Raw genomic sequence first — 16,566 nt, 5'->3', positions numbered from 1 at the left:
TAATCCTACTTAGTCAACCCTACATCGAGGATAAATCAAATAGGCATAGTTGATTCCAATCCCTAAGTCCTAAGTCAACACTATTAGGTCACTTAGAGTCAAGGAAAACCAAATCAACTAACTACTCTAATACATCAAACAAGAATGGATATCAATGACTCAAGGGTCACCAAAGTCATCAATTCTAAGTCAAGAGTGGAGGAAAACTAAGTAGAAACTAAGCCAAGCATTTTATCAAACACTTGGTGTGCATGAAAATAAAATAATATTAAATTGCAACAAAAATAAAATCTAACTACCAAAAACAAGAAAATGACAATAACAACTAAAAGAAGCAATAATCAACCTGAAAACATAAATTTTATTCATTGAAATTAAAATTAACAAAAGTATCCATAAACATAAAAATGACAAAATAAAGGAAATAACAAGAGAGATGAAGAAGAACAAGACAATAAAGCATGGAAACATAAATGAAACTACATTAAAACAAGAATTAAAAGCTAAAATTAAAAGGAAACTAACTAAAAAAACCCTAATTCTAGAGAGAGGGGGGAGTTTCTTTCTCTAGAAAACTAAGAGAAAAGCATGTAAAAGATAAACCTAATTGCCCTCCCCCTTCATTCCTCTTCACTTTGGCCTCAAATAGCTTCAGAAATGGATTGGATTGGGTTTTGGAGACCCAGAATTCGCCCCCAGCGATTTGCATTAATGAGCTCACGTGACTCGGGTCACGCGTACGCGTGGGTCTCGCGTACGCGTCATTTGGCGAAATTCCTTCCACGCGTACGCGTGGGTCACGCATACGCGTCGCCGTGCTCGCTATTGTGTGCGCCACGCGTCTCTTGTGCGCACGCACGAATGCTGGAATGTCCAAACTCCATTCTTCATGGTTTCTTCTCTTTTGCATGCTCTTTTTCTCACTTCTTCCACCCATGCTTGTCTTGGAAACCTAAAATCACTTAACAAATACATCAAGGCACCAAATGGGATTAAAGTGAATAAAATTTGACTAAATTAAGCACAAAAGAGCATGTTTTTACTTTCAAGCACAAATTAGGAAGAAATCACAAAAGCATGCTATTTAGATGAATAAATGTGGGTTTATATGATGAAATCTACTCAAATCAAGCCAAAATATATCGTAAAATATGGACTCATTAAGTAACTGCCCCTAAAATCTCTCAACCCACTTCCAAAAGTAATATCCCAACAATCCTAAGATAAAGGGACGGTTATCCACCTTCAAAAGCGGAACTACTCCAACGGTGGTTATTGGATCACCACTATAAATACACTGACATGCTCAGATAACACTAAATTCCAATACCCTTAAACTTGCTTACCCCCTTGCTAACTTAGGCATCGGAGTGTCTTTGCAGGTATCACCCCCCATTCTTTCACATACACGACTCGGACGGAGGCGCCCAGGCGCACACCAAGTCGGAGATCCCATTCCATTAACGCTTGGGCCTTTCTTCCAAGCCCAACTCAACTATTTCAGGTTACCCACATAACAGGTAGTATATTGTGCATGTAACAAACAAGAATTTTCTTGGCAAATTAAAACTCTAGTTGATATAACAATGTTATTGTCTTGACTTGTAAAAAAAATTTCACAATAAAAATTTGGGTGTCTGATATTTTAATTTCTATCATTATATTAATTTTGAGTGTCTAATATTTTAATTTCTGTCATTATATTAATTGTTTAAAGTATCTTTAGAATTATTTATTTAATTGCATAAATTTAAAAAAAAATTATTTTCAGTGCATGTTGTCTTGGACTTCGAGTTTTCCCAACAAGTTCTAATTGAGCACATAAAAATTGAATATAACAGATATGCACTTGCTATAAGCTTCTGATCCAATCCTTATTAACATAATCTTACTAAAGCAACAACAACATGAAATATGTGATAACAATTATTAAAATGTGAGTTTCCATCTAAGAATGTATGTGTTGAAGCCAGGTACTGTTTGCTTGTTCCATTGTATCCTTTCCTGCAAAAAATGCATATACAGAATTAATATGAGAGAAGAACCAAGCTAAGAAGAGTGAGAAGGGGATACGAGAAGGGTTCAAGGGGAGATAGCCAGGGAGGAGAATCGATTTCTTACTTTCGTCATGATTCATACATTGTTTTTGTGGGACCTTTTCTTTGGTTTACACCCCTTTAGTCCAAAGATGCATTTCTTCGTCATGAAGCTACTTACCTTTTTCCATCTACCTCTGGTCGAATCCTTTATTCTTATATCAGCCTCCATATGATCAGAATTAACACTAACTAACTTGGATTCTTCATCGATGCAATCATCACACAAGCTGGTTGTTTCCGTTTCATCTTCTAAGATGATGTCCATTTCTTCTGTACTATTGGAATCACTGGAATTTGGTGTGACAGTACTCTCTCTGTTCAATTTAAATGAGAATTTATTTCTAAAATCTTCATTACCAAAGACATGATACCCACATTCTTTCATATTTATCTCTTCTCCTTGCACACTAAAACGCACCCTACTATTTTCACTAAAATTAGGCTTTCGATGCTTGCTAAAAGGCTTTGATTCACTTACATTGTCATAGCTTCTGTGGTGTAGCTGAATGTATATGTAATTTTCACTCACTATCATCGTTACAAGACAACAATCATAATGCGCCTTTACAGCATTGGAGGAGAGATATAAGAAAGAAGAGCCAACTTCAGGATCAGTACTGGAAGCTCCAAAGCTCCAACCAAATTTTAGACTCGGAAAATTAGTTGAAGATTCTAGAGGTTTGAAGGCAAGGAATACAGCAATTCCCCACCACTTACCCTCACAACATTCATTAGGTATGTCCACTGTGATTGATGCGCTTGATTCAAGCTCTGAAAAACGTGTACCAATGGGAAAGAATATCTCCTTGCCAAAATTTGGAGGAATTTCCTGGTACGTGATAGGATAACTATGATCTACAACCTGTAACAACCAAATATAAATTCTTTTTAAATAATTATGGTAATTTCATGACTAAACATTAATTGTTTACCTTTATTGTCTTTCTTTTTTTTTGGTTCCGAATTCTCTCTTAATTATTACTTTTCCAATTCTTCTGAAGTTTTATTGATTTCTATGTTATGTCAAGAGAAAAGACATGTTATGTGATATTATCTGATATGCCATGACATACTATTGACAACTTAAGAAACCATATGAAAATGTCACCTAATATAACACATCAGCAAAATAAATAATAATAGGTGTTCCGTGAGGAACTAGAATAATAAACGCAACTAAATATTAGTGATTTACTTCTATTATATTGAGAAAAGAGTAATGCTACACATACATCAAAATTAGCCACAAAGTTAGCCACCAATATAAAATTCATGTTAGAATATAAATACACATTGAAAATAAATTAAACTACACATGTATTTATACACAAATATATTGGTAGCAGATTTTGATGTACAAATAGCATTTTTTGAGCTTAGAACTAAGACCGATCTAACTAAAAGTCTAAAAGAACCAGCAAACCTGACATAAGAGCTTGTTATAATCTGTCTTGAACAGCTTCCATAACTTCCATAAATCTAACAATAGTCCAGCTTCCCCATGAAAATTTAACACATATGGATCAAAAGATTGTCGGCAACCCTCTGCTTCAAGAAAATGCAGCATAGGAAGTTTAGCAACGCTGTGAGTTAAGATAAGCTCTGTATTCCCACTTAAAATCAAAGTCTCCAATGATGATAGGTGGCGCAGATCAGGAATCAATTCATGATGGAGATTGCAATAGCTTAGATCAAATATGGCTAACGAGGGAAGTCCTGGGATACGAGGAGGCAATGTTAAGCGCGAAACACTCGAATCAGAGGTGGTGGTGTTGGATACTGGTCCACTGCAACCACGAAAAGAAAGCTTTTTGAGATTTTCCAATTGAAACAAAGATGAATCCACCACTCTTATAGAGGTTTCACTAAGATCAAGATCTTCCAAAGCCCAGTTTTCATTTATATTATCTGGCAGTCTACAGATTTTTGAGCAACCGGACAAATTGAGAATTTTCAGTGACTTCAAATTGGTAACAGTTTCTGGAATGGAAAGAAGACTTGAGCATTTCATTAAATTCAAAACTGACAAATACTCCATACTCTCCCCAAATTCAGGAAGTGATTTCACGTTTGAGCAGCCACAGAGAATGAGCCTCTTCAGTGAACTCATTTCGAATTTCCGGGGCAAGGTTTCGAGCTTTATGCATCCTGTAAGGCTTAACACTTCTAGCTTCTTGTGCTGCCCAACAGATTGGTCAACCTCAACAAGCGATATACAACAATCAAGGATGAGTTCTTCAAGCAATGGAACATTAGAAATATTTGGAATTCGAATCAGATTGCTGGAATAACTCAAATCAACAACTCTTAGTTTTTCAAAAACCTGTGGAAAAAATAATTATAAATTAGTTAACCCCATTATTATATCTTTTTTAGACTTGTACTAAGGTTTATCAACGCTCTTTGCATTTTTTTTTAACCGAATAAATTTTATTTTTTTTATTTATATATTTTATATCAATAATTAAACTTAGAGACGGACCCAGAAAAAATTAACAATGAAGGCAAAAATATATAAAGTAAAATTTATGCATCGATATTTTATTTTATCTTTTTCTTTTCATAGTATACTCTAGCATAACAGATCAAAAATTAATCTGTCGTAGATCTGAACTCTATTTAAAAGTCTGTCATTGTCTAATAAATTATTATATATACAAAATAAAATTTAAATTCTTGACATTTACTTAAATAAACTACTGATATTTTAAGACATATTTTAAATAAGTCCTAATTAACTATTATCATGAAGTTAATTCTCACTATTTTTTTAGTTTATTTATTTATTTATTTTAAAAATAAACATAATATAACAAAAAGATAAATATTAACATTTATATATAATTATGTTTTTTTATCAAAATTTTTGTGGGATGCCCCCTCTTTCTTCTACCTGGTCCATGCCTAATTAGAATCTAAATTTCAAAATTTAATATTTAGAATTAAAATTTAAGGTATTTTATTTTTTGTTTAGCATTCTTATTTTACTTTTAATAGTAAATTAATTTTTAAAGAGTTAAATTTCTTAATTTCTGTCATGCGCATTAGTATTTTCCTTATACTAATACATAATTATAAATTTTACGAATGTGATAAAATGACAGACTAAATATAAGAATTTAAGTTAAAAATTTCGTATTTTTGTTTTTATCTATATAACTAGATGATTTTTATATCCATTTACTTCTTCGTTTTTTGTATTTCTATATTCAAGCGCATGCAGCCTTTAAGTTATATGGTCTTACCTGACTTCCATTCCAAAGTTGTTCTACTTTGCTATTATTCATTTGCAAGTGAACAAGTTCACGTAGTTGCAAACCAAGTGGTAGAGTCTTCAAAGGACATTCCACCCAAATAAGAACTTTCAATGAGCTAGGAAGAAATTTGAAACCACGAGACAGGTGCAATTCACATAATATGATGAGAAGTCTTAGCTTGCACATCTTGGAGAATGCTCGATGATCTTTCAAAATATCTTTATTATATGACTCAATTTGTTGCTTCAAAACCACACCTTCAATCTTCTCAATTCCCTAATATAAAATGACCAACGATACATAAGCTCATTTTTTAATGTTAAAATTGATAGGTTGCAGAATACAAAATACAAAATAATGTTGAAATGTTGATGTCTATATGTAACACCAAAAAATTAAGTTAAAGCATTATTATTCATATAAAATTAATAATGGTCAAATAATAGAGGCACAAGGATTTTACAGAAAGTAATGTATGAAGAAGGAAAAGGGCAAAATACGTACCGTATTTTCCTTCAATACTTGATTAATGTCATCTAGAGAGGACAACCTACTGCGTCCAAGATGTTGTTTAGATTCTTGCATGACCATCATTCTACCCATTTCCTCAAGTAAATCATGCATCCCTAAAACTCCTTTTTGGCAAGTTATGAATGACTTTTCAACAAGTACACTTATTCCTATTGCCGGATGAAGGCCACAATTTTTCAATATTCTTATCACTTTATCTTTGTACCACCCTTTAAAGAAACATGCAATGTCAAGAAATATAGTCTTGTAATAACCTTCTTCCAACATATCATAGCATATCCTAAGTATGTTCATAATACCACCATCTTGATCTTTTCTCATCTTATCTAAAGCCTCATCCCATTCATCAATGCTTCTTGTACAAAGATTGGAACCTAGCACTTTAAGTGCCAAAGGAAGGCCTCCAGCATATTCTACGAACTTTCTAGACAAATCCAAATACTCTTCTTGTTTTTTCTCTCCTTTAAATGCTTCTTTGTGGAATAGCTGAAGGGATTCATTAGTATCCAAGGCTTTCATCTCATACAATTTAAACAGTGTTACTCCATGTGAACTAAGCAAGTGTTGGTCCCTAGTAGTAACTATTATTCTACTCCCTGGACCAAACCAAACGCGGCTTCCTGCCAAATTCTCTAGCTGTCTTGTAGTTCTCACATCATCAAGGACAATGAGAACTTTCTTTTTGTACAAAAGGTTTTTGATGGCATCCTTTCCTTGGTTCAAAGTTTTGATTACCATGCACTTTGGTTTCAAATGTGAAAGAAGTTGATTTTGCAGGTTAACTAGACCTTGATCTCCTTCTCTCGAAACCTCTCCAACGCGAAGAATGCAGTGTTCTTCAAATTGGGTTCGGATTTTCTTGCAAACAGTAGAGGCAAGAGTAGTTTTTCCTGACCCACCCATACCCCATATTCCAATGAAGAGCACATCTGTTGACTCTGGGCTTAAACATGAACATACTTCATTTACTTTTGCATTAATCGCAATTAGATCATCCTCATCGTCATCATTATTATCATCTTGTGTTGGCAATCTAGATTCTATTTTTGTCCATGCTTCTTCAACAATTTCATCAATCAGCTGTGCTTCATATCTAATTAACAAAACATTAAAAATAAGGAAAATACTGAACAATGTGAATAATAACTATATCGGATGTTCATTTTACTAGGTGCGCGAATGCTTATTCTAATATTAAGATTTAGGTGAATAATTTGAAATATAATGTGTTTTGATTTAATTAGTGGTTATTCATATTGTTCAAAAAAAATTTTAGTTACTTAACATAACTCTAAAAATAATTGTTATCATGATTCAACATTCTTTTATATTTTCATATTAATATCAATTTAGTAATAAATGCATAAAATTTTGCACTATAGTTAATTAAAACGAAAAAAGTCAGGCACTAACATTTTTTATAAATATTAGCCAAATACTTTAAATTAATATTTTATTTTTATACAAGTAGAATTTAAATTTAAAATTTAGTATAAAAATATTTTTGTTGGTCATGTAATTAATATTACTCAATTAAAAAGTTACTGTCTTTTTTCTATTTGTAAAAAACACTTGTAATGGTATAGCAAAAATATCTACTAGATTTAAATCTGCACTAAAAGATACAAGAATATAAATGAAGATATCTTTTGGGGTTAAAAAAAAAATAAAATAATTTAATATGTAATAAAATATTTTTTGATAGAATTATTTAGTCTATTTTAAAATATATAGTAATTAAATACTTTATTATTATATACAAATATTCTTATATATTTTATACCATATAACGTGTTTGATATATTTATTTTCTTTCTAACGTTAACTTAGAAAAGATTCACAAATACATGTATTTACTTTTTTTCACTATGATATTTTTAGTATACAAAAAAAATTATATATAACACTCAAATAATGACAAATAAAAAATAAATGAATATACACAAAATTTTTCACCTCTTACATAATGTTCTTCGTCTTCACACTCATGAACATTATTGGTTTCAAATTTTACTATCATTATTAAAAGTTTATAAATGAATATGATTTTTTCTTATGTTAAAAGTTAAAATTTATTCTTAACATGATAATTTTATATAGAACTTAAAAAATTTTAAGTGTTATAACTTACTTTTAGTACTACTTTGATCTCTTTTTTATATAATTTTTATATAACTTACTTTAGTACTACTTCATTAACATTTTCTTGTATAAAGTTTAATTCATTTATATAGATAGCGTAAAGTAACTGCACACTATTGTTGTTAACGACTACTCTTGGAATTCAGTTTTAACATGTCAATTTCATTTAGTAGATAACTTAAAAATTTTACTATTTTAATACAGATATTTAGTTTAATAGTTTTTGTACTTTTAAACGTATTTGTAAGGTATTCAATAAATTTTTTTTTTAATTTTTCGTTGCATTCTATAGCCAATGGCTGAGTTTAATATTGGTAATGGGGGACCATCCGAGCATGGACCACCCAAAGTTTTACATATATAATTATAAATACCTATTGACCAAAAACTTGAAGTAGCTAATATGGTGAAATTTATACATTTAATATTTGTATTTTTTGGGGAAATGAGTTTTTTTTTTTTGGTCGGTGGATTGGACAACCCCCAATCCTAGGTACCCCAATGGATTGGACAACCTCCAATCCTAGGTACACAACATACCCACACACTCCTCACATATTTTCACAATTTTTCTCAATTGCATTCTCTAGGGTTTGAACCCTAGACCTTGAGATGGGGAGGGGAGAGAAATGCCACTAGAGCCAAGGCTCATTGGCGGGAATGAGTTTGATTCACTCTTCACCTTTTACGCCACAACCCAGAACATGCTGAGAGATAGCCCAATGAGATATGGTATGTTATTTTGTGATTTATTTTATAATGACATGATTTGTTTTCGTTAAAAATGTATTTAGGAATGGTTCTACATAAAGCAGGAAAAAAATGGGCCGAAAGAGTTAAAATATTAACATTTGATTTTGTAAAATCTTTTATTTTTCACAAATAACTTATTAAGATTGGCTTTAAATAAAATATAATTTTCCGAAAATTGCAGTACATATATTTTGTAAACCAAATTAAAAGTGATTTTCAATAAATATAACCAACAATAATTATATCTCATAAAATAGTTTTTAACTTTTAAAATAATTATAATAGACATAAACAAATAAAAAAATTTAATTGTGAATGGAACTTGGCATGAATAATTTAACTAAAAGTAAATTTAAATATTTATTAATATATTAAATTATATTAAAAAATTTTATTTTAATAAATACATACTAATTTTAAAAATTATTTCTTTAGATGCTTTTAATGTATCCCAAATATAATTTTTTTAACCTTCATAATTTTTTATTTATCAAATATAAAGTACTAAACACAATATAAGAATCTTTCAGACAAATTTTTTTTAAACTAGACCTAACTTTCTCTTTTTATTTGAACATTCATGCTTTGTAATTTTGTGATATGAATGGTAATTTTATCATATTTAAAGATCTGAATACTAGAAGAATTATACCATGTTGGTCTTAGATATCAAAGAGATCAATAGTTCGTCTAAAAAATAGTGGTACTTAAATGGCAACAACTTATAAGTCCCATTGGATTAGTCAAGACACTAAGAAATCCAATAATATTTTTCAAATTTAGTGGAAGGCATAATTTATTATTAATTCTCGAATTTTTAGCCCTTTATTTAAGTTTGTTTTGCTGTTAAAGTTTGTTAGAAGATTTGATTTATTTCTGATTTGTTGAGTAGTATTTGTAGGGATTTTAAATTTAAATCAAATCTGATCTAATCTAATAAGATCAAATCTAATTTAAATTAGTTATCATATTTTTAAGATTTTAAATTTAAATCAAATTTGATCTAATCCAATAAGATCAAATCTGATTTAAATTAAGTTATCTTATCTTATCTTTTAATTAGTTTGTTAGGGCCTATTTAAACACCTTTGGTGAAACAATTTACACCACTTTTGATGAATAAAATTTTCTTAGTGCTTTTATGAACGTTTTCTTAGTGTGATTAAGTGAGGTGAGTCGCTTGTTGCATAAAGAAGATTGAAGGATCCAACACTAAAGGGATTCTACGTGGTGGTTTCTTCAATTTTTATCCTTCTGATTTAGGTTGTCAATGACAGGTTCTTTGAAGGTCTAGTAGCAAACCCCTTCCGGTGACCTGGGTTGCTAAGAACAGATTTTTTAGAGTTCTAGTAGGAAAACCTTTATCTATCATTTTAGGTTTTCACCGTGTCTTTTGGGATGAGTCTCTTTGTGTTTGATATCAGAACCAAGTCATAGGTAAATTCTTATTTATCTACACGTTCTAGGGTTCTTGCTTAATCTCTTTTTTTCAGTTTTTGCAAATTTACTTCAGAGTAAAAAAAATGAAAAAAAAAATTTATTTTAATTTTGTTTCTGCAATTATTCTATCTTAAATGATTGAGTATTATAATAGTGATGACGAAGGAATCTCATATGCGAAAAAAAAAATTTCTGTTACAAATTCCTACATTTAAAGGGAGGAATGATCCTAAAACTTATTTCCGATGAGAAAGAAAGGTAGAGTCGATTTTTGCAAATTGCATCCTTTCAGAAGAAAAGAAGATTCGACTGGTACAAGCCAATTTTTTCAATGATGTCCGTATATGGTGGACTAAATTAGAAAGATCTATAAGATGGTACGGCAAAAGCCCAATTTGCAGTTGGGAGAAGATAAAGAAAATTATGAGGAATCTAGTTTGTGCCATCATCATACCACATGAGGAACCGGGTTGTGCTATCATCATACCACAACGAATTTTTTAAAAAATTTTGTAGGTTACAACAAGGTTCACAATCATTGATGGAGTACCACAAGGAGTTTCTATATTTGATGGACAAGGCTAATATTAAAATGAGTCTTGAGGTTCTTATGGAACGATATTTTTTTGGATTAAAAGAAAAGTCCAACGTTACCATTACGCAATTATGGAGGATTTAGTCAAAGTGGCCATTGACATGGAGCATATGCAACAAATTATAGCAACTTGGAGTTCCAAAAGAGAAAAATTTGAGGATCAAACAAAAGTCAAAGTTTTTTATTTCAAGAAGGATGTTATAGATCGACATAAGAAGAAGATTTCTTCTACGCCTATCTTTTATTCTTTTTCCAATCCAGAGACGAAAGAATTTGTTGAGTATGCTATAGAGACGATGTGTACTTGGAGGATTTAAAAGTGCAGAATTTTTCAGCTAGGTCATTGGGATGTGAGGAATTTAAAAATCAGGAGAGAAAAGAAATAGAAAAAGAGATTGAATATTTGAGTGAAAAGAATCAATGTTTAATTAAAAGTGAGAGTTTTGAGAGAAAATATGAGAATACTGAAAGAGAGGAGTCAATGAGCGACAAAGAAATTGAGAGTAATAAACACACTTGTGAGAGAGATCTAGAAAGTTCTAGTTTAGACAAGAGTGCATTAGTATCATTGAATTCTATAGATTCTTTAATTTCACATATATCTAACCATGAAATTCTTAGTATTTTTCTGACAACTTTCCAAGGTTTTGCGAATTCTCTGGTCAATTATGGAGGCATTAATATTGATGGAAAGGAAGAAAGATAACTAATTGCACACTTTAGACAAGATGGTGAAAGTATGGTTGAAAAGATTGAACTTGAACACATGAGGGACATAGTCACAATTTATTGGATAGAGAAAAGCCATCAAACCATGGTATTTAAACCCCGAGATTGGGTTTGGATTCCTTGGAGGAAAGAAGAACTTCTCATTCAAGATTCGAGGACGAATCTTTTTGAAGAGGGAAAGGATGATACGTGTTTAGGAAGGCATTTTTGTCATTTTAGAGACAAGAAGCATGTCACGTTTAAAGATCTGAATACTAGAAGAATTATACTATGCCGGTCTTAGACATCAAAGAGACTAAGAGTTCGTCTAAAAAACAATGGTGCTGAAATGACGACAACTCATAAGGCCTATTGGGCTAAGTCAGGACAGCAAGAAGTCTAATAACACTTTTCAAATTTAGTGAGAGGCATACTTTATTATTGTGAGAGGCATAATTTATTATTAATTTTTGAATTTTTAGCCCTTTATTTTAGTTTGTTTTGCTGTTAAAGTTTATTGGAAGATTTGATTTACTTCTTATTTGTTTAGTAATATTTTTAGGAATTTTAAATTTAAATCAAATCTGATATAATTTAATAAAATCAAATCTAATTTAAATTAGTTATCATATCTTTAAAATTTTAAATTTAGATCTAATATGATCTAATTTAATAAGATCAAATCTGATTTAAATTAAGTTATCTTATCTTATCTTTTAGTTAGTTTGATAGAGACATATTTAAACCCTTTTGGTGAGATAATTTACTCATTTTTTATGAATAAATTTTTTTTAGTGCTTTATGCACGTTTTTTTAATATGATTAAGTGAGGTGAATGATTTACTTTACTTGTTGCATAAAGAAGATTGAAGAATTTAACATTAAGACGATTTTGTGTAGTGGCCTTTTCAATTTTTATTCCCCTAATCTAAGTTGTTATTAAGGGCAGATTTTTTAAAGATTTAATAAAAAATTTCTTTCAGTGACCTAAATTACTAAAAATAAATTTTTAGAGATCTAATAAAAGAACTCTTATCTATCCTTTTATATCTTTACTATATCTTTTGGAGTGTGTCTCTTTATATCATTTCTTTTATCATTTTATAAGGATTAAAAGAATATGAAATATAATTTGTCCACTCTTGTTAAACTTTTTACATATCCAAATAAAAGGATGGGATTCATTATTGTTTAAAACTTTTACTTTGTTCCTTTTGTGACTTATTCTCTCTCATCAATAATAGAGCCTTAACGCAACAAATATATATATATATATATATATTGTCAGAATCAAACCGGTAATCGAACCGATCAGGTCATTGGGTCACTGAGTCACTGGTTTAACCGTTGGGTTACTGATTGAACTGGTTGACTCGATCCTATATAAATAAAAAATAAAAAATAGTCAAAAGTTTAAAATTAAAATTTAAAATGCATATTTTTACTAACATTTTAAAATATCAAGTTATTTTAAAATAATATGAAACATGAACAATAAATATTTTATTATTTTTATTCTATCATCAATATTTTTATTTTGTTTTTATATTAAAATAACTATTATTTTTAAATTTTAATAATTTATTAATTATTTTATATCTTTTATATTATTATATACTACAAGTATTTATTAAAAATAATATTAATAGATGTTATATAATTATAAAAAATAAGTGAGTTTATAATTATTGTTAAACAAAAATATAATTAATTTAAGAATGAGTGAGTTTATAATTAAAATTAAAATAAATTAAATAAAAGTAAACTATTTGATGAAAGATATCTATATGTATTATAATTTGTATTAATTTTAATGGAAAACATAGTGGTTTGGTGGTTGTGGAGCCTTTTGGTTTCCTTGAGGATAGGGGTTTGAACCCTACCTCAAGCATTTTGGAAATATTTTCTCCTAAACGGTTTGGTCAGACCACCTCACCGGTTTTGACCGATTCGCACCGGTCAAACTTCCTTGTGCGGTTCAAACACTGGACCGGACTGATATGGACCCGGTTCATCGATTTTTCGATCGAACCGGCCAATCCGGTCCGATTTTTACAACTATGATATATATATATATATAAAAGATAATACTAAAAAAATAAAAAATTATTTAAATTTATTTTATTTAATATTTATTAATTATAACGATAATTAATAAATATTAAATAATATAAATTTGGACTATTTTAATTGACTTTTTTATCTTCATATTTATATTATAATTAATTATTTTCATGCTCCACTTAAAAAGAATATTAATTAATGGTTTGATTGTTTCGTTAGTTTTAATAATTTTATTAAATTTTTAATTAGATTTTTATATATTTTTTTAATTAGATCTTTATATTATTTATAATTTTATAATTAAGTATTTTTTATGTCAAAAATATTAAATTAACAGAATATTTATCTCAAAATATATACGATCAAAAATTTAATTAAATTTTTAATTATAAATATCTTTAATTTTTTAAAAAAAATTTAATTAATTCTAACATATTTTATATTTAAAAAGATTTAATTATAAAATTAAAAATAATATAAAAATATCTTTAATTTTTTTAAAAAAATTTAATTAATTCTAACATATTTTATATTTAAAAAGATTTAATTATAAAATTAAAAATAATATAAAAATTTAATTAAAAAATATAAAAATTTAATTACAAAAATTATAAAAACTAACAAAATAATTAAACCTTACTTAATAAAAAATATTAACGTATGACAAAATCACATACAATAAATGACGAAAACTTTTATTTTGACTCACCTAAATATAATTGCACCTAAAAAAAATAGATAATTTCTACTCAACCTTCTTATAAATAGGGAGTTAGTTACCCTCTATAATTTATTTTTTTGTTATTGAAAGAATTTATTTGTGTCAAATTATTTTTTTAATCTTAGTTAATTAAACTAAATAACCATGATAAAAGATAATTTACAAATTACAATAGTTTTTAAAAATATCTCATTTTATAATTTTTTAAATTTCTCCATCCATCAATTTTTTTAAATGCTCTAGATTTTCAGCCACAAAAATTTAAAAGAAAAAAAAACTGAAAATAAAAGTTAAATAATAAAACAAAAACGAATTAAAAGTTGAAAACGACGAATAACTTCAAACGTAACATGGATCTTTATTTTTTTATATTTAACATATCAGATAGAGAATATATATAGTTTGAATGACATCTCTAAATATTATATTACATATACACATGGGATACAAATGTATAAATATATTAGAATTTTTTATTTTTTTAGTTGTTTATAAGATTCTAATTAAACTTGTTATTGGAGAAGTATAAACATTACGAAAAATTTTAAGTATATCTGGAATACCAATAGTTGATTTTAACTAATATATATTATATATATTTTTTATAATTTAGATCAACGGTTAAAATAATTAGAATATCGATATTTTCGATATACTTAAAATTCTTCTTAAACATTATATATATAAACAATATCTCTAATTTTATTTTTTGATTTTTTTTAATTTTTTGCTGGAACACATTAAAAAAATTGGATATATTGAAAAAATTAACAGATTGTAAAATAAAATCTCTTTAAAATTAAAATCATTGCGCTTTATAAAATGAATTTTACCATAATTTAGTAATAATTTGGTTTAATTAACTAAAATTAAGAAATAAATTATTTTAATTATAAATTAATTCCTCTAATAATAATTAAACCAGTTATAAAAGATAACTAACTCTTATTTATGAGAGGATTAGCTATAAATCACCGCAAAGTAATTTTAAGGAAAAAAATCAAGAAAAAGACGACGACTTACCGATTTTGAGAGCTGCAACCTCTTAATTGTGCAACGAATTTCAAAGCATCTCTCCACTTCTGAACCTTTTCTTTGTTTCCATTAAATCGCTCCTCATGTTTCCTAAAAGCTTCTGCAAAGGTGCCCTTTTGGTGCCGTACGTCGAAAGGATCCACACCGTAGAACACCGGCAATATCATGCCAGAGCTTCCTTTGCTTTCAACAATCTTTCGGAGTTCATCCAAACACGATGTAGAATTCGCATAATTGGGTGACAGTATGACAATTGCAAGAAGGAGCTGCTGATCACTTGTTCGGAGTTCTTCATTGTTGTTTTCTCTGAACGTTTGAATACGTTGCCTTTGCAAGGCTGCATACAAATGCTCAGTGAAACCGTCGCGGGTGTCTTTTCCCCTAAAGCTCACAAAAACACGGTACTTCCATTTTGAAGTTTGTGACGAAGATTCAACCTTCAGTGCCATTCAGTGACGGATCCAGAAAATTTTTCCAGTGGGGGGAAGATATAGCCAGTGACGGATCTGTGGCGCGTTCAGCGGCAGCAGGACGAAAGGCAGGCGTTCTCTGCTGAAGCCTGAAGAGGGAAGAGTGAAAACCGAAGAGAGAAAGAGGATCGCAGATTTACAGTATTCGAAAAAGAAGGACGGATATAACCAATCGATGAAGAAGAAGGCAGAAGGGGACGCGGAGACGCGGAGACACGGCGCCGTGACTCTGGAGACAGGAGGGCGGAGAGCCGGAGACGTTAGCGGGGAGAGAGCCGTGACACTGGCTGAGACGCGGAGTGGCTCTGATCTCTGGAGACAAGAGTGCCGACTGCCGAGTGCGGGCTGCGAAACTTGGAGGCTTGGAGCAGATGAAGAAGATTGGGGAAAAAAGAAGGGTTAGGAATTTGATTTGGGGTGGGGTCAAAACTAATTATACAGTGGGGGCATTTAAGATATTTTACTAAGAACTACTAACTAATTTCTAAAATTTCACTGGAGAAGTTGCCCCACTACTGAATGAATGCATCCGTCCCTGCTGTGCCATTGAACCCAAACCAACATTACTCTGAGAAAGAACTATGTCGAAACGTAGCGAAGAAGCAAGTGAGGACTACTTAGCTTGAAAGATTAATGTCATTTCCAAATGTTCAGTATCAAGAATAAAATTACAGAATATAGCTTGAAACAAACACCTCTTGAAGATGTTTATTATTATGTAATTATGCTTACTACCATACAAGCTAAGCTC

At 29.7% G+C, this 16,566-nt stretch overlaps 1 protein-coding gene across 4 annotated transcripts; it reads right to left on the bottom strand.

Annotated features, from left to right (window-relative positions):
• Positions 1 to 1,749: 1,749 nt before the first annotated feature.
• On the bottom strand, positions 1,750 to 16,479 carry LOC130982147 (disease resistance protein RPV1-like). Of its 4 annotated transcripts, XM_057906021.1 has the most exons (7): positions 15,334 to 15,548; positions 12,822 to 12,904; positions 5,861 to 6,980; positions 5,345 to 5,632; positions 3,523 to 4,422; positions 2,122 to 2,961; positions 1,750 to 2,004 (listed from the first exon to the last, which is right to left on the bottom strand). In XM_057906021.1, the coding sequence occupies exons 3-6, from the start codon at positions 6,788 to 6,790 to the stop codon at positions 2,134 to 2,136; spliced, it is 2,946 nt and encodes a 981-aa protein (XP_057762004.1). In that variant the 5' UTR covers positions 6,791 to 6,980; positions 12,822 to 12,904; positions 15,334 to 15,548; the 3' UTR covers positions 1,750 to 2,004; positions 2,122 to 2,133. The 4 variants fall into 4 exon arrangements, with proteins under 4 accessions (XP_057762004.1, XP_057762002.1, XP_057762001.1 ...); XM_057906019.1 differs by lacking the exon at positions 12,822 to 12,904 and having other exon boundaries at positions 5,345 to 5,620; positions 15,334 to 16,478; XM_057906018.1 differs by lacking the exon at positions 12,822 to 12,904 and having other exon boundaries at positions 15,334 to 16,477.
• Between the last annotated feature and the right edge of the window lie 87 nt (positions 16,480 to 16,566).

Source organism: Arachis stenosperma, chromosome 5 (assembly GCF_014773155.1).
Source record: "Arachis stenosperma cultivar V10309 chromosome 5, arast.V10309.gnm1.PFL2, whole genome shotgun sequence".
Lineage (NCBI taxonomy): Eukaryota > Viridiplantae > Streptophyta > Magnoliopsida > Fabales > Fabaceae > Arachis > Arachis stenosperma.
The sequence above is the reverse complement of the archived record's forward strand: the minus strand, read 5'-3'. Positions and strand labels throughout refer to the sequence as shown.